At 40.1% G+C, this 18,570-nt stretch overlaps 1 protein-coding gene across 3 annotated transcripts; it reads right to left on the bottom strand.

Moving 5' to 3' along the window:
* Window positions 1-8,426: 8,426 nt before the first annotated feature.
* mylk4a (myosin light chain kinase family, member 4a) lies at window positions 8,427-18,326 on the bottom strand. Of its 3 annotated transcripts, none has more exons than XM_082514135.1 (15): window positions 17,541-18,326; window positions 15,135-15,272; window positions 14,810-14,906; window positions 14,070-14,502; window positions 13,401-13,723; window positions 12,542-12,647; window positions 11,942-12,035; window positions 11,568-11,677; window positions 11,231-11,372; window positions 11,051-11,121; window positions 10,814-10,942; window positions 10,587-10,739; window positions 10,406-10,484; window positions 10,168-10,222; window positions 8,427-9,833 (listed from the first exon to the last, which is right to left on the bottom strand). In XM_082514135.1, exons 1-14 carry the CDS (start codon window positions 18,069-18,071, stop codon window positions 10,169-10,171), a joined length of 2,460 nt encoding a protein of 819 aa, XP_082370261.1. In that variant the 5' UTR covers window positions 18,072-18,326; the 3' UTR covers window positions 8,427-9,833; window position 10,168. The 3 variants fall into 3 exon arrangements, with proteins under 3 accessions (XP_082370261.1, XP_082370262.1, XP_082370263.1); XM_082514136.1 differs by having other exon boundaries at window positions 13,401-13,720; XM_082514137.1 differs by lacking the exon at window positions 15,135-15,272.
* Window positions 18,327-18,570: the final 244 nt, after the last annotated feature.

Genomic DNA, 18,570 nt, shown 5'->3' with positions numbered 1-18,570 from the left:
TCTTAAAAAAAGGTTAAATATATTTATGTAACTATATATAGTTTGCTTTAAATTAAAAAAAAATCTAATTATTGAGTTTGTAAAAAAAATTTAAAATGTATATTTTTTTCCCGTCACAGGATTATTAATTCTGCAGTTATTTGAATACTCCCTCTGTCTGGCCAAAGCCTTATCCACTAAGCTGAATCTCAGGGCAGTCCACAGTTTGTGTGAGCTCTGAATCTGCAGGCTTTGCAGGCTTTCCTCTTCCCCGGGCAGGGCGGAGAGGCTGCTGACTCCACATTCTCATCCCTCTATCCCTTTTCCTCCATCCCTCCATCCCCCAGTGTCCTGTTTACTCTCTGTAGCCCTGTGGCCATACCACCTCGGAGACTCTCCAGACCACCAAGGCCCTGGCGGCCTCCTTGGATTGGTTGGTGACGGCCCTCACCATGGGAACTGCAGGGAGAGGTGCTGGAGTGGGTGGGGGAGTGGCACGGACAGTGGCTTAGTGGTGGGGATTTTTCATGCTGCGGACCAGGCCAGAGGGTGAAGATATGATTACATGTGGCCGGTCCTTGACATTCAAAATATATAGGTAGGATGTTGCATTGTGTGGCCAGGTGACCTTTTATAATGCTCCTCTGCTGCACTGGAGATTTTTTTTTATCTTTACACTGGCTAATGACTATTTCAAAACCATAAAAACCATTATGAAAAAGAAAGGGGATTTCAGATTATCGTTGGAGAAACTATAAAGATGTTAAAAGTTCCAGTTCGAATGTCTTCTCTCAGATTCTACCATTACATTCAGTCTCGGCTCTGGTTGGCAGGAGGTTTTCATACCATCCTTCTTAACTTTCCTCTATTGCCATGAAAGTAATAAGAGATGTTATTTTTGACACTCTGAGAAAACGGGAGGGAGTTATGCTGGCCTGCTAATGTCCTGGGATTCTTTCCAGAGCATTGGTCGCCCTCTGCTGGTCAGAGTCTACAATCTTGTCCTTGTCAGCAATAATGTGGTGTGTTTGCACAAAACCTACGGCCTACCACAAAAGCAGCCACAGCAAGCTCCATTATGACATTTATATTTGCATGGGTGGTCCCCTTTACATTGTTGAACTCAGTGACAGCAAGCTCTTACAAATCTAAAAAGACAGCTCGGGTCCAATTTTAGGCAGTAAAAAAACGGAGCTCCGCTTAGGTCAGTCCGTCAGCGACCCATTAAAGCAAACAGCACGGGCCAAACAGCATATTGAAGGTTTTCTCAAAACGTTCACTGGCAGGACATCGTATTCTCTTCAGGAAGGCCTGCCATGGTGGAATGATGAAGGAGTGAAGGAAATATGGGTTTCTAGTTTGGATGCGATATATATGAGGTGTTCAGGGCTAGACTCTGGAATAGAAAGAGATGAAAAAAGGAGGCTGGAAGAGGATACAGGTGTGTGTGTGTGTGTGTGTGTGTGTGTGTGTGTGTGTGTGTGTGACATCAAGGCATTCTGCATTAATTTTCTGCTGAGGTTTTGGAAAGCAGGTCCCAGCTCTGAGTTAAAAGTGTGTGTTTTCCCCACACTGGTGTGCTGACGTGAGCTCTGTGGGCCTACAAGTTTCTTGTGGCCCCCTGAGTTCTTTCAGAAAAGAGGGGGAGGGTCTGCTGAGACAGCACATATAGGTAAAGAGTGTGGCTTGCAGTGGTCAGTGATTAAGCAAAATTTTAGGAAATGAAAAACTTGTTTGCGAATTATTGTAAGCAGCTTCTTAACTGGACAGTGCATATGTGTTGTTTCGTGTTCCCTTTACAGTCTGAAAGGGAAGCTCTAGTTATTGATTCTAAAAACAATTATTTGTTTCCAGCTATATTCCTGAAAAATCTCACCAAACCTGAAGCAGTTCTGGAAAATGCACTTGGGGGGGGGGGGGGGCTGACTCTAAAGTGTTTGTGTAGGGTCCTCAACATTTTGACAGCCACAGGATATGTGTGGGCCATTGTTAGTCACTCCAAGTGCTACCTCGGTGGTACAGCTTCCTCCTCTCCCACCAACTTCCATGCACCCACACACACTCAGACACACATTTACATGCCATTACACACAACTTTCCATATTACTATCACAAGTTGTTGTTTTTTACTTTTTGGTAAGTTTCAGATAAGGTTAAAGACTTTTCCTGCAGTTGCATTTCATTTACATTTACCCAACAGATACAAAGTGTTGATTCAGACAAGACTGAATAAATAACATAAGAGTAAAAGTACAAGAAATAAAAGCTAGGTTAGTGTTTCAATAAAAACCGTCACAAAATAATATAAAAAGGCATCGAACACGTCATTATTTCTTAAACTTTAGCTATATATGAATGATTTTTTGGGTGAATTTAACTGCTGGAAGAAAAGAGTGTCACCGTTGTCAGAAACATCCACCTGATAGTATTTTCCAGCTGCAATAAATCTCCAGCCTCTACCAGTAAGAGCATGAACATCATCCAAAACACCCCTGAATAGACACAGTAAATCTTTTTTCTGCTTGCGCTGCCTGCCACACAACACATAAAATGTCTCCCTCAAAATGGGCTCTTTGTGTGGTCAAGTGAATATAGCCCGAAGAATGAACCGCAGTGCTGTGATTCTTTTCCTGTTTCCCCCCGTCTAAAAGCAGACTGCCCTGAAAATGAAGGCAGGCACAAAAATGCCAAACCAAGAACAAACCAGGGAGGAATTTTTAGCTTAGGTCAGGTATCAGTGATCCCCCAGCAGTGACCGCCAATCTACGATCAACACCCAAATGGATGTTATTAAATGTAGTCAGCAGCGGTGGACAGTAATATGAGGATATCTGGCTGCTGTAGCTGTATAGTGTTTCTCAAAATATGCAGTATTGCAAATGTTGGATCCATCTTTTGCGCTGTACTAAATGTTTCAACAAGACACAAACTAAGCTGACACCCATTAAATCATTAAATCTTTTGCTTCACCTCAGAGTGACCCTTATCTCTCAGTTTCATTGTTGTGTCATCCATATAATTCTCCTGTCCCATCCTGAGCTTCATCGTGGGAAATATTTCATACTACAATAGGAGCGGCTGTACGGGTTGCCATTTGGTTGCCTCGTGCTGTGTTTTTGTTGGCCATGATGGCTGTTTTTGGGAGTCAGACGGAGAACAGGCTAAGGGTCTTTTCCCCTCTGTACGGTCCCTGCTGCAGAGAGTGCAGCTCATCGATCACTGTGCACTGGGAGGGAGGACAAACTCTGTGGGTGGGATGGGGGAACATAACAGAGACATGTACAATATGGATGTAAGAAGCTTACATACATCTAGTATGCTGTATCCTGTAACATATGAGAGCTCTACAAGTTTTATGTGTGCGCAGGCAAGTCACACACTCACACACACGCAGTTCATTGGACTAGATGAAGAGGAATCCAATAAAACATGACAGGGGTATGTTGTGGGAAGGATAAGTAGAAGTTTGGGGGGGGTGAAAGGGTCAAGAAGGGAATCATTTGTGTCCCTGGAAAAATCCAAAGAGTTAAAACATGCGCACAAGCAGCGTGTTCAGACACCCACGCCTGCACACGAGCTCAAGTTAGCACACAAACCTCAGACACCAAGAACATGCGCCTTCGCCCTGCTTGAACAAGATGATCGGCTCCATTTAGTCACTTCAGCAAAAACTCCTCAGCAAGAGCTAAGGCATAAAAGCGCGAAACACATACATACAGAGGCCTGATAGATTGCGGCTCTTTCGGCCACAGAGGCCTCTCAGCGGGGCTGGCAGGATGAACAGAGACCCCATGCAGGCTGAGGGGTGAGTCGGAGGGATGAGTAAATACAAATCTGATGGAAAGGGACCGCCTAACCAGCAGTAGGGCCCAACCTGGAGATGACATGGAGCCAAGCTGATGACCCAACAGCGGGGAACCGCCAAGATCATTTAAGGTTTGAGCGTGACCATTTGATCGAAGCTGAAACCACTAAGTGAAAACACCGGACGCAGCAAGCTGCCATGTTTCTCCCTCGTCTGGAAATCAATCTGCCTGTGGGTGGGAGCTATTTTCATTCCAAGTCATGATGCACTCTCACTGAAAACAAAATTTTACTGTAAATATCTGTCAACCATATGGGACGTCAAGTTCCAAATAGTATCTGGAAAATTATTGTTAATATCAGACTAATTTGATTTTGGCATACTTTAGAACATCAACGTCCCTGATAATTTCTAGCTAAAGCTCTATTAACTGTAAGTGAACTTCTCATTGAAATTATAGCATTTTAGCTGCCTGTTAGAGATCCTGATCACTATTAGCAGCTCATTATCCAAAAGCATAGGCAACAAACCAGGTAAAATCAGGTTTCATTATTTTTGAGGGACATCGTCCATATTTTCTTGAATGTATTAATTATGTTTCTGCTAAGAGTGACCAAAGATGGCAATTAAAGAGCAACAGCAGATGATATAACACAGGATACTTCAGTGTCATTAGAGCTTTTAGAAAAGTCTCTAAAAGCATCTGGTCGTGCCAGATTTAAAGCAGTAGGTGTAAAACCACTGAGTGCACTGAACTAAAAACGAGTGTGTTTTATTGCTTGTGAGTTACACATTGCTTTTTTCTTTCAAACTTAGATCGTCTCGGTTTAACAGGAGAACAGTAGTTTGCAGGTGTGGCTGTTCAGGGTGAAAACTGTGAAGGAATAATTGGACATTGTGTTCTTATTGGTGTCAGACTTCAGCAGAGTAAAAAACAGATCACTCACCCAGCATGTTCCCACCGCTGGACGTGACGACACGTGTACTGCTATTAACTGAACATAAACATGGTCTGTTCCTCCCCTGCACAAATCAGAACCACCTGCCCTCGGGCCCTGAGAACTAGCTGGTCCTCTCTCCGGACCTCCTTTGAGAGAGCGAGAGAGAGAGCACCTCTTGTTTGGACAAACGTCAGAGCCGGTCCAGCGGCCTCCTACATGAAACGAATAGTGGAGAAAAGAGAATCTTAGCCTTCGTGTAGCCTCCTTCAACTCCAGGCTTCCTCTCCACCCCGTTGCACAGAGCCCAATATTTTTTAATTACATACAGGAAACTCCTGTTACAAAGGACACTTTCATAGTCAATCTAATGGCGGGCTGTGAGAAGTGCTGGGGTCACCTCTCCCTGTCTAATTGATTGTGTGTGGGTGGTATTGACTAACAAACTGGAGAGTGTGCAACCTAGAAATTCGGATCCACTTTCTCAAAGCCAAGAAGGCACCAGGTGCTTGAATGCAACATGCTTCTTAAAGACACCAACAGCAAAACTACATGTACAGCTATTGTCTTCACTTTTACAAGCACCTGATCTAGCAGAGAAAGCTGCCTCTGTAGCACCTTCTGTCTTATTTCCTTGTTCGTGTATCCTGGATTAAAATACTTGTCAGTCTTAACAATATTTTATATTGCCAGACAAAGAGTTAGACATGTCAATAAGCTTTTTCAATTCTCAGATTTTTTGCTCTGGTGGTCTCTAACTGACAGGAACTGAGGCGCTATTTGTTATCTTTAGGTCCAATAAGTACATCTGGTTTTGGTTTGGCTCCTCAAGATCGCCCCTGGAGATGTGGATGGAGGGGACTTAGGGGTGAGGTGGGGTAGTGGAGGGGCAGTTCTTGGAGCCTTTTTTCTTCTCCTAAATTGAATTTCTCACCATTCCAACCTGGGCCTTGGACCAGGGATAGAGCGAGAGCTTGCATTTGGCTTCCAGCCCTCAGGCTCCTGAAAAGCTATTCAAAAAAAGAGAAAAGGTAGGGAAAAATCCTTGGCCCAAATCAGTATCACCTGTTTTGCCAAATGACTCGCATGTTCAGAGTAATGGTTATTAAGCGACTCAGATTCTCTCTGCCTGTGTTTGCAATAGAGGAATGTATGAACTCTCTCTGAACCGTTCCTGACATGAAACTTTTAGTGGGATGAAATGATGTGTGAAAGTAAACAAATAGTAGACTAAACAAGACTGTCAGCCTCAGATTGGAAACTATTTGAAATGTATTTTTAGGACGCTTTATGTAAAAGTTTTTTTTATTTTCATTTTGATTTTTCCCCTCAAAATTGGTTATAAATCAGTTGCCAATATTCTAGTTCGGTTCAAGCATCTGTAATATTTATACAATACTGTCAATTGCACGTGTTCAGTAGCCCACAGGAAAACAGCTGTTGTTGGAAGAAAGATTATTATAATAACCCACTAAGGTGGCCTATGTAAGGAAGTGTGTGTTACAGTTTTTTATAATTATTGACTTTAATTATTATATAATTATCATTTCAGATTCAGGGGAGTTTAATGATATAATCAATTTTTTTTTTCATTTATGTTCTGAACATTTATAATTGAAAATAAATTAGTCAATTCAGCTTAAAGGAGACATTTGTGCTTCTTGGTTTATGTCTATTAAGTTTTTAAAAATCTGAAAAAGCAGAAAAAAGGCATCCAAACTGTTTTTCTCCCAGGTTGTTTAACTTTACTGTAAAATTGAGTGTCTGTGGGGTTGCCTTTAAAGCCAGCTTCAAATAGCCATTTAATGAAGTTCAGAAGTGACACTTGGTCACTCCAGACATTAGGATTGCAGTCCAATAGAATGCATAAAGAAATGTGTTCACTGAAAACAAAGCATACAAATACACTGCAGTGGTTTGTCATTTTTCATTTACAGAAATGCTCATAAACTTACTTCCTTAGACTCCATGTGCGACAATATGCTGCTTTATACATTATTTGTGCAGTTCAAAGTCAACCAAATCTTTACATTTAAGAGTATTTAATTGAATAAAAAGTGGATTTAATGGTTCTCTTTAACAAGTTTTATTTATGATTCTTATTGTTCTCTTTTGCAGAGTGCATATATTCAAGTTTTTGTCTTAAAGTTTAATTTATTTTAAGAACAACAATAAGAACAATGATGAACATTTGCCATCCTTAATATATATTATTGCCACATATTTACCTTATATACTCACTTTTCCAATATATATTGGAATAAAAAGCTTGAAAATTATTTGTTTTTCTTAGTGTTTGTTTTTGAAGTGCACTTATTCATGATAAAAAAAAATTACATGTTTGGGTATGCTAACAAGCATAGTTTTGCATAAATGTATTTATTGATTGACTGATTTTGGTACAAATGGAGGTATGGGACATTATAGGGTCCCATATTGTAAAATGTTTATCTGCCAGTATTTACCATGTTTTTGACATATATTAGATATTCAGTCCAGCAGATTTTCATGAAGAAACCTGTCAAATAAAAATCCATTTTAATATGCAAGAAATTTGCATAGGCCTGTTAATTCTGAGAGTCTGGTTTTATGGACAAAGCCAAACTGGAACTAAAGGATCAGGCTGTGGTGTAGAAAGGGCAGTTAAAGAACATCCTGAAATACCCGTTCTTAATGAAGAACAATAAGATTCACAAACTGAAGATAAATCATAGAATTTTCCAGCAAGATATCAAGAGTCGAACAAATATGAAAAATCTTCTTTTCCTATGGTTGTGCCTCATTCTTAAAAATCATCAAACCTTCCATTACAACTACAGAACATTTCATTATAGCTATCATGTTTTCTTTGTATTCAGTTTCGATATGAGATGATTTTTAGTTATTTTCCATGTTCAACTGCACTTTTCACATCATGTTCATTTCCTAAGAAGAAATTCAACCAAAATAATTCAAGCTTCAGCAGATTCCAGGTTTTACAGATGGAAGAAAACCCGTAACTGTCTAATGCATGCTACGCAAAGCAGAATTGCTATATAAATCAAAATAGTTTATTTTCTCAACTCTTACGATTCTGTAGCATAACAATTTCACACTGTAATTGTACTCAAATACTGGGTTCCTAAGGCTTTGGGGGCAGTTTGCATTTCTGGTATTTCTCTACAACTGAATACATGTTTTCCTGTTGTACTCTCCCATAAAGTCTTTACTTATCCCTGATTAAACCCCTGGGTTCTGTACAATAAGTGCGTATAATGCTTGCTTTGTGGGAAAGTTCTACTTTTCCTCACTGTCATTCTCCTTTTTTAAGACTCTTAGCCTGTTTTTTGTTGTCGGTACAATCCCTGATACCCTGAATCCCATTACTGCAACAGCATCGTCACCCCACACACTCAGTTTATTTTCTCAAGTGACTGTATTGCACAAACTGACCCCTTCAGATTCTCCTGATTTTGCTCCTGGAATCTGCTCTACTTTCATTCTGAGTGAAAGTGTGTGCTCCTGTGTTTCACTTATTATGTTTATTACATAAACTGAGCCAAGGTTTAAAAAAAAATAACTCTGCCAAAAATAGAATATAGCAAAGTTTATAAACACGCAAAGAAAGCTATAAAGGTCTCTGTAATATTATCTTACTAAATGGATTTAGTTTTTGACAACATGCAGTATACTTAAAATTCAAAAGAAGAAAGGACAACAAACGCTTGAAGATACAATTTCAGTTTAATGAGTGTGTGCACACTTCAAAAATACATGCTAAATATGTTAGCAATCAGTGAGAACGACTTATTTTACCAGAACTACAATAATCTGGCATTTAACACGAAGGTAGATGAAAACGTAGCTCTAACTAGAGAGGCAGCAACAGGTAGACGGTGTGTCACTCTCAGTTAGTGAACCTTCACAGAAGGCGTTTCAAATAAACACTTGTTTTCTTTATTAGCGATTTTAGTGCGATGAATATGCAGAAAGAGAGGCTCTGAAGCACAAGGTACAGTTAAAAAAAAACTAATGTAAATTATAACTACGTACCAAGTTCAAACTTTAGCTGCAAAGACATGCAAAAAAAAATGTATATACTTTGCTAATAAGACATATACTGTGTTGTCATGGTGTTTATTTTAAGGTGACATGTGTTGCCGACTAGTCTGTCCAGTGGAACCTCAGCAGCATTGTGTGATATTAGGTCATAAAGCGCACATACTACAGCTTCTTAAGCCAAACACACAAATTTCATTGTCTCCAATAAGCACAATGCACATCCAACAGATTCTAATTTGAATTATTAGCACCTATTTACAGCTTACCGTGTTTATAACCAAGAGGGCAGCGCACATAATTACATTTATATTACAACTGTTGCTGTAGCCTTCAAGCAGTAGCAGCTGAGGTATATTTCTAAATGCATAAAGTTGTTGTTCTCAAAAGGACAAAAAAATCAGCAAGGAAAGGCAGTACAGTGTTTTTGGTTAGAGATAAATAAGGATGAGTCCAAGCGAGAATTTTATAGTGAAATAAAAGAGAAGAAAATGCGAATTTTTGTGCTTTCCACAAGCAAACACTATCATACAATATGTGTAATAGCAATTTGTAATAATAATAATAATAAGTATTAATATGTTTCTATTAAAACTACATCAGATTATGACTTCAGCACCATTTTGAAATGCCAAATAAAAGAATATTGCAAACCACCAGTTGAACATGTATACTTCCCCTGTCACAGTTTCAACAATAACTGAACAGTAGTAGCTTCACAATGATAGCACAGTAATCACACGTCACATAGTAATTCTACTGGATTTTTTAGTGTTATGTGATGGTCTGTTTTTTTTTTTATTTACCCTGTTTTTTTGTGACATCATCACCAGTATTTAACACACAGAACTAGCTACTGTTATACCTAAACTGAGCTATTTTCCTTTATATATTTCATCAGGGTGTTGCTTACAATAACACAACACAGTGGATCACATGTCAGGAAGAGGTTTGCGGTGTAGACAGATTTTCAGTCAGTGTCATGAGTACACTGACTAAAATCTAGGTAATTTACAGGGACAGAAGGGTTGGTCCAAGTGGCCACAGGTGGAGCGTCACCTCAGTGTAGCACCCTGGAAAGAAACATTGCGATGGTTTACTGTGAGAGAACCACATCTGTATCGCAGCATCCATTCTGCTACTCCAAACAAAATTTGAGACATGCTTCCCTCTTGTGGATGATTTGAAAGCATAACTCTGACACTGAATTTTTAAGATGTCGTCCCACAGCCCAAAAAAAACACGTCGGTTCAGTTAACTCATGATTCTAAATTGGGCGTGCATGTGAGGGTGTGTTTCTCTGTGTTTGCCCTGATACACTGGCATCCTGCCCAGGGTTAGTATAAGGAGGTGTGTGCATATAAGAAGGGAACAGATTTAAATATAGAGCAATACTTTCAGACCCACCTCAGCTTTCAGTATTGGGCACACATGATGATCTCCGTGATCTGCACATAGTTTTCTGTGAAACAGACAAAAAACAATAATCACCAGTACAACGGTAAGACAGGAATAAATATCCACAACAAATGTAAAGCACAATAAGATGCATTCAAATAATTTTCTTTACTAGGTTCACATATTTTACAAATTTAAGTACTTTTCCAGCATAAAAAGCCTTTACCCTCACAAACGCATGCTTTACCTTTGTGTGAAGACGATGATGAAGAGCAGGGTCGGCAAGCCAAGGATGCCTCAGAGCCTCACATGCCCCCATCCTCCAACTAATGGGAAACACAAAATCACAATATTTGTTTTTACACACTTCATGTATTATTAGCTTTCGTAAGATCAGAGGTCAGTGTATGTGTACAAAATCCAAATACCTTTTATTTACAATCAGGAGTCTGGAGATGAAGTCTTTGGCTTCTTCTGATGTATCTACAAACTCTTGTTCCTCAAAGTTCCACTGACAGGCCAAGATGTTATTCAGAGTCTCATTGTCATCATCGCCGAGGAAGGGACACAGACCGCTCAGACTAGCAGGGAAAAGGGAACGGATGATCAGCAAAGGTTTGTGGATGTGCATGCATGCTTCTGTGTGTTTACTTACAGCATATATGTAATTACACCAAGGCTCCACATGTCTGTGTTGAATGACACAAAGTCATAGTTGATGACTTCAGGAGCGAGAAACTCTGGAGTCCCAAAATTCACTCGGAGTTTCTCCCTTGGTTTATATCTAAGTTTGAAATATGATTGAAATTCACAAAAATGACATGTTGCATGTTGTACGACCACAGCAGTTCATCCAAGTGGGAATAAAACAGAAGTAAATACCAGTACTTACATCCTGGCAAGACCAAAGTCAATGATCTTGACCTTATTTGTGATTCTGCTCACACACAGGATGTTTTCTGGCTGAAATTCAGCAACAACAAAGTATTACCATTTGACTTTTTGAATTGGATAATCCTGTTATGCAATATATCTACAAAGTAATCACTGCAAACATGTGTGACTTTGTTACCTTCAAGTCGAGATGCAGGATGGACATTTTGTGCATGTGTTGCAGGCCATCGCAGATCTGCCTGATGAACAGCACAGCATCCAACTCCATCAAAGTGTGGTTTTCATCAATAATCCTGTCAAACAGCTCGCCTCCAGCAACGCTGAAGGCAAAGACGAGCACATGAAAAGCATTAAAAGAAATTTAAAAAAGAAAAAAAAAAGGCAGGTTAGATAAAATATGTAAGCAAAGTAAGCTGCATATGAAACCAAATTAGAAAAAAGGTAAATAATAAGCTATAAGTAAACCAAAATCCCTTCTGAAATAAATAAACATGTTTTTTAATAAAGGAACGTACTATTCAAGTACAAGGATGATGTCATTTCTTGACTCATAGGCCGCATACAGCTTGATCAGGTTGGCATGGTCGAGATTATTCATGACTTGGATCTCATTCTTCACGACCTCCTACCAAAGAGACAGAAACACAGACACACGGATGCGATGAGAGGTGTCAGCTGTTCTCTGCTAGGACAGACAATGCTTCTTCTCTTCTAGGTCAAATACTTGTCACCTCGGTGACAAGTATTTCCCTCTATCTCTGTTCCAAGAGCGATCTTGTTTTGTACTAGCGAGTGTTTAAAATTCGAAACCAGGACTCTGCTTTTTATATCATGTGATGTAGCTGTCACTGTACTTTGTAGTCGTGATAGTACATGAGAGGTGTCATACCCTTTCTTTCTGACTCCTGGCTTTGATGACTTTCGCTGCCAAAGTGAGACCGGATGAATTCTCCACACATTTGTGCACCTGGCCGAAACGACCCCTTTGAGGAGAGAAAGCAAAGACAAAAGTCAGATTTCTGTAGCTGGAGAGAAACGTGTCAGTTCCATTATCACATCAAGTCAGACGATCCAGCAGTTGGGAAAGATGGTGCTGTGATAGATGTATTTTCCCACGACGAATCAAAAACTGATCTTCCTTCATACGGGGATGTTTCTGGAGAGTCTTGTGCTTAATCTGTTATTTCATTAAATGTGAGCCAAGCTGTGTCTCCACTTTGAAGACTTGGATTAACACTTTGTGATTAGCTACCAGCTGGCACCGGGGATACAGTTTCACATGCCAGTCGGTTCTAAAGTAAAAATAACTGCCGTGACTCTGAAGTTATGAAACATCAGAAAGGCGGGGGTTGGGGGGACTTTACGCGGTTACATTTTACGGGTAATTAAAACCTGTTCTTACCATCTTTGATCTGTGATAGATCAACTTGTCGATATCTTTTACTTATTTTGCATTTCATGGAGATTTGAGGAGAAGTACAGCACTCACCCGCCCAGGATCTCCTGCCAGCTGATGGTATAGAAGTTTGTAATCAGGTTGGGCTTGGCTGACACAATGCGGTGATTAAAAGGAGCCACTGGAGGTGGAGCGGTGTCTAAAGTCGGATGGGGGCACAAGAAAAAAGATGTAATCTGTTTTAATAAGTTGAGGAATGTGAGAACATACAAGCTTCACTGATAATTAGCTACAGTGAGCCTTTGGAGAGTGTAGATAGCTGTCATAATCAAGTTAGCACATTGTGTACTAAAGTGCTATGATAATCAACAGCTACAGAGTTGCCGCTTTAATATAACAGGTTACCATTTCACTTCATTTTGTAGTATTCCATTTGTAATTATTTTTCTTTTTTATCCTCCCTCCCCTCACCAAGAACCAGTCATACCAGATGGTCTGGCTGTACCTGCGGTTTCTTCCTGTTAAATGGGAGTTTGTCCTTCCCACTGTCGCCAAGTGCTTGCTCAGAAGTTCTTTTGATAACTGGGGTTTTATCTCTGTTATTGCAGTCTTTACCTTACAGTGTAAAGCAACTTGAGGTGACTGTGATTTGGCACTATATAAATAAACTGAACTGAATTGAATGAAGTCTGCGACTAACTATGCTCAGAGTCCCAATAAAAAGAGTGGGAACGCATATAAATGTATGTACTGATATATAAAGCTATATAAAGACTCTTTACAGATATTTGAGCAGTTCCAGTCAAGCCATTACAAAGACTTCTACTATACAGTGTACTATAAATGATACATACAGAATTTGTTGCTACCTTGAAAAAGCAAACACATTTTCAGTTTAAAAAATGTATAATGCTACAAAGATAAGTATATAATAATTTACTGGTGCTCTCACCGATAAAGTACTGCTCAGGACCATCGTCATCCTCCTTTCCTGCATCATCTTTTTCTCTCTCCTTCTCCACCTGTTGTTTCAGGTTCAGCTGGAGTTCAATTCCATCTGCCTTGAAGACACCCCAACCCTCTGACTCAGCCTTCTTCTCGTCCTTATTTTTGTTTTCTTCCTCCTCTTCCACCTTCTTTTCCAGCAGCTGGCTCTTTGGGTGTTCCTCTACAATAAAGTGTTCCTGGGTGACAAAGGACTTGGTGCTGCTGACCTGTGATATGGTGTCCTGTTCAGCCTCAGGAGATGGTGCTGCATCTTTGTGGTCATCTCTACTGAATGAAAGTCGATGTATTATTATGTTTTTTGCATTTTAAAAAAAAAATAATAATTTGTTATGTTTTTGTGCATAAATTTGACCAAAAAATAGAAAAAACACAAACAAACAAAAATAATGTAATAACATATCTAACACTGTTATGAATTGTTATTGAATTAATGAAATGTTTTAGATCTTAAATATATACTATACAGTCGCAATGTGACACCATACAGGACGTTCATGAAATATCATGTTTTGTTCAGCAATTTTTAACAGACACTAAAATGTTTAGTATTATAATTGTAATAATAATAAATTATTACAGATTGTTTTAGTCCTTAAATGTAATAATGGACTACCTGATTGGAGTTGCTTCCTTCTTCTTGTCAGGGGAGGTAGAAAGACCTGAGTCTTCTTCAGCTGCAGAAACACCTTTTTCCTCTTTGTCCTCTTGGACTTCAAGCTTTTCTTCTTCTTTTTGCTTCCCTAGATTCTCCACACTAGGCTTGAGCTCCTTCTCTGTAACATCCTCAGGCACCTTCTCTCCACTTTCCTCCTCACTAACTGCCTCAACATCCTCATTTTTCTCAGCAATATCCACTTGGGAGTCTTCTTGCAGGTAGTCCACCAAGCTGCTGGCAGAGGCATCGGGTTCTTGATCTTTAAGGGGCACTCCAGCTTCTAGATCCCGAAAACCAAGGGTGATCTGCTGACCTGATTTCTCAGCGTTCTCCCTGTTGAGTTTCTGAACCTCCTCAAGGAGCAAAATCTGCTTCTTCAGTGAGATATGTTCTACAAGAATACCAAAGAGAAGTTAGATTTAGTCTCTTAGGATCTGGTTAATATTCATCACTTTAAGAAGAATTAACATTTTCACTCTGAAAAATTCCACTCCGATCTTTAAACGTAGTTTCTATCCCAATTAAACGCTAGCAAGCAACAGCTACGTGTAATAACACTGTAATACAGCCACATGTTCCACTCATAGAAGGTATTTTAGAGTATTTATTTACATTTTGCTGCTGCTGTGTCTCAGATTATTTTGACTTGCAAAGAGACACTGGAGTTTGTAGAAGTAACAGTGTGTTGATCTCAGCACCTGCTGTATCTGGAGGCTTCATCTTCTTTTGTGCTTTCAGACCCTTAGGGCTCAAACGGGGTGTATCTGTCCCATCTTTGCCTTTGTGGTCTTTCAACTGTGAAATGCAAAACAGAAACTGTCAAACCAGAGACCCAGACGAGTACATTAATATGAAATGAATGCATGATCAAAGCTTTATTAGAAAATAAACAAAGCAGTTGTGTCGCCCTGGTACTATTTCTTGTCCCAGAGCGATTATAAAATACAAATGGTCTTCTTTTTTTTCGTATCTCTGGAGTGGCGATGCAAATATTTCACATGTTCTCTAAGCACATAAACGTACAAAGTTTCCACATTTGCGAGAGGTGAGGAAATGCTTTGGTCCGTGAAGCTTTATCTTGGGAGAAGACTGCAGAGTACTGGGCTCGCATGCAGGCGTTATCTCTTGTTTCCCTTTTTTCCCTTTATTAGAGGTAGTTTTCTAGTAAAAAGACAAGAAGACAATGCTTAGAAGGGTTACATGAATGCACACAGAATTGGTGGCATTTTGGTAAGTTAGATTCACACGTTAATGCACAGGATGAATCAAAAATCAAAGACATGTTGGATTTAGTGTCACATGTAAAACGCAACAAGAAGTTAATAAAACGTTGAGTAATTTGATGACAGGTGAATGAAGGATAAAATACGAAGCATTTTCTCTGTTCTCAGCACACAAATTAGCACAGTTAGTGCACATCTTTATTGCACTGGTAGAATTGCATGCCTTTGATTATTTGTGGCAGACTTGGATAGACAGGAGCAGGGCAGTGAATTTATAGCTTATCACTGGTCACACTCAGCGATGGAATGCAATGTCGACCCTGAATGGAAAATATTGCAAGTGACTGCAGGCTGTAGTTCAAATTTCTCAGCTAAGGAAACTCACTAAACACTCTCTGATCACCTTAGCATGGAAAAAAGCCTGCCTTGAACATCAGGTGTCTCACATTTGTTTTCTGTATGCTGTTGGGACATAAACAACAGGGGAGCTATTTCAAGTGCAGCGTCTCCCCAGTGACCACGGTGATTGGAGGGTGAGGAAGTGAATGCAGATGCCGCAGTAGCCCGAATTACTTTCAAGTATGTCACACCTGTGGAGGTGGAGGAAGACGGAGCAGCCACCTGGCAAGTGCTCTGACAACAACAGAAATTCCCTGAAACGTGAGTCACGGTGAAAACATCACATTGGTATTTGGTCATTAATCATCAGGGTATAATTAAGCCATAAAATGTGACACAAACTTTTAACGGGCTTGATATCGTTGAGTCTGATTTTAACGTAACCAAGTATGGGCATATAAAACCTAAGAGTGCACCACTGCACAATGTGCACTGTTACGTAGGTATTTTTTCCAAGTATGTGATATCGTTATCATGTTACGTCAGAGCCATTTAAGTGAGTTTGCGATTTGCTTGTACGTCATACATCAAGAGAGATACAAGCTGTGTGGCGAACTGATAGGAGTGTGGTGTAAGATGTCAAGCAGCACTCAGTGACCTTTAGTGAGGTTTAACTGGATGTGAGTGGATCCTAAGTTTTCAGTTGGTGAATTGTTTTTCCTTTAAAAAAAAGTCATATAAAAATGCATATTAGATTTTTTCTTTTTCTTCAATAAGTTCAACATTTTGAATCTTGGTAGACTTGGGGGCATTGCCTCAATGGGACTGTATTACTTCCATGAACTTGTAGCAGACTTCTGAAACACTATCTGCAGTTTAAAATAAAGACAATTACTGGAAGCTGTAATTCAAAAATACCTTGGCAGCATTGTAACAAGAACTCTCACCTAAGTTTTACATTTTATGTGCTGCAAGAAGTTTAGAAGATTGCAAGGAATCACAATGACAAAGACTTCAGACAATGACTGTTCATCAACAAAGCAATAATGGCAAAGATATGACTTGGATAGTAACACTAATAGGTCTGCACAAGAGAGCCGCAGAAATGAAATGGAAATGAAAGAAATGGACTGCATGACAGAAAAGGAAAGAAAACTCTACAGTTTGTTAACACCTGGTAAGCTGAAGGGATGCAAGACTATTTGGACCACAAACACTGTAGCCCGCATCCAAAGACAGCATTTCTAAACCAGGCCACTCGTATTTCACCGCAGACCTTGCACTGGCCCTCTCGTGCCCTGCTGGAGGTCCCCCCGCAGGCTTCATGCGAAGGAGACCCTCAAGTTACACTCGGAGATCCAACATTGACACGTGTGAGTTAAACTGGGAGTTTATATATGGAATAAGTGACATACTGTCCAGTAGCTTACCCAACACTATAAAACTAGTCTTCTTGCTTACTTTACCTTTAATCAGCAGTTGGCAAGTTTGTACACGCCAAAACTCAGACACTACACCAGTCCATTATATGTGGAATTTCACACACAAGCCAAGTCGCATTTGCTGCTATGATCATTTTCATATGTCCTGCCAAGAACAACAAGATCCCAGTGAGATCTTAAAAATCAAAGTCAGCATGGAAAATACAAGACTTGATGCTCATGGTGATGCATGGGCTATGATGCCTGGGCCACCTTTATATACATCAAAACAAATGCTTGTGAATCTAAATTGGATCAGTAATAAAGGTTGTCCCCTTTTTCTCCAAAACCTCATTCATGACCAAACATCTTACAGTCCTTTTGCAGTATAGAGCAGGTGCACACTTCAGCCTATATGTGCAGTGTCTTACTTCAGCTTGTCTCACCTTGTCAGGCTTTTTCGATACAGTATCTGAAGATGATTTCCTCTTTATAGCTTGCTTCCCTTTACTGTCTTTTGACCTCGAGCCCTTCTTAGCCGTCGGGCCTTTGAGCATCAGCTCCATTATCTTCGAATGTTTCACCGTCTCCCCGATGAAGCTGATCACCTGTTGCATGCTTAGGACCAATTTTTCCATTCCTTCCAGCTTCTGAGCCTGCTGCTCGGACCGCTGGTTCACCACCGACATGATGGAGCTCATCTCCTGGCAAATCTGCCCCACCTCTCGTCCCATGACTTGGGTCTGATTCATTACCCTGGGCGGGAGATGGATCTCCTCCTTGTCGACCTTCAAATTCTCCATATCCTTCTCAATGTCGTCAATGTCGTGAGACATCCCATCTAGTCGGCTGAGGACTTTTTCCTGAATATTGATGAGCTTGTCCATCTTGCTGCTCAGTGTCTCTATGCGATTTTGGATGATATCAAAGCCTGCGTTCTCGCCATCACCCACTGCATTTATTACCAGGGAACTCATGGTTTCCAGTGATGTAAAATTCACGTTAAGACACCAACTTGAGACAAGAATAGGACCAAGAATGCCCTCAAAAATACTTCTGCAAAAATCTTAGCCAGCTCTACAGAAAATGAAATAAAATTCAGAAAAAATATTCTACATCGAAAACTGCCAGGTGACAGATCAAATAAACTATAAAGCTCAATTTGTGTTTATCTCAGTTACTACTGAGTCAGACTTCTGTTCCTCCCAAACCTTATCCCTGAGCGGCTGCTCCTCTCTTCTAGAATTGGTATCTAGAATGGAGTGAGCAGGTGTCCCTAAATGTAAACGGCCAGCCTACGTCAGCAGGGTTTAAGTGATTGGGGTGGGAGCTTGGCAATGCTTGGGACATATGAGACGTTTGAGAGTCTTTAAGTGTTAAGCCCACCACCGTCACTCGCCTGCTGGCTGTCAAAACGTTCACTGTACACATTTCTGCTTCTAAGGACAATGCTCATTAATTTGCACAATTTATCCT

This window comes from Aulonocara stuartgranti, assembly GCF_965226115.1.
Source record: "Aulonocara stuartgranti genome assembly, chromosome: 18".
Classification (NCBI taxonomy): Eukaryota; Metazoa; Chordata; class Actinopteri; order Cichliformes; family Cichlidae; genus Aulonocara; species Aulonocara stuartgranti.
This window is presented reverse-complemented; position numbering and strand designations above follow the sequence as displayed.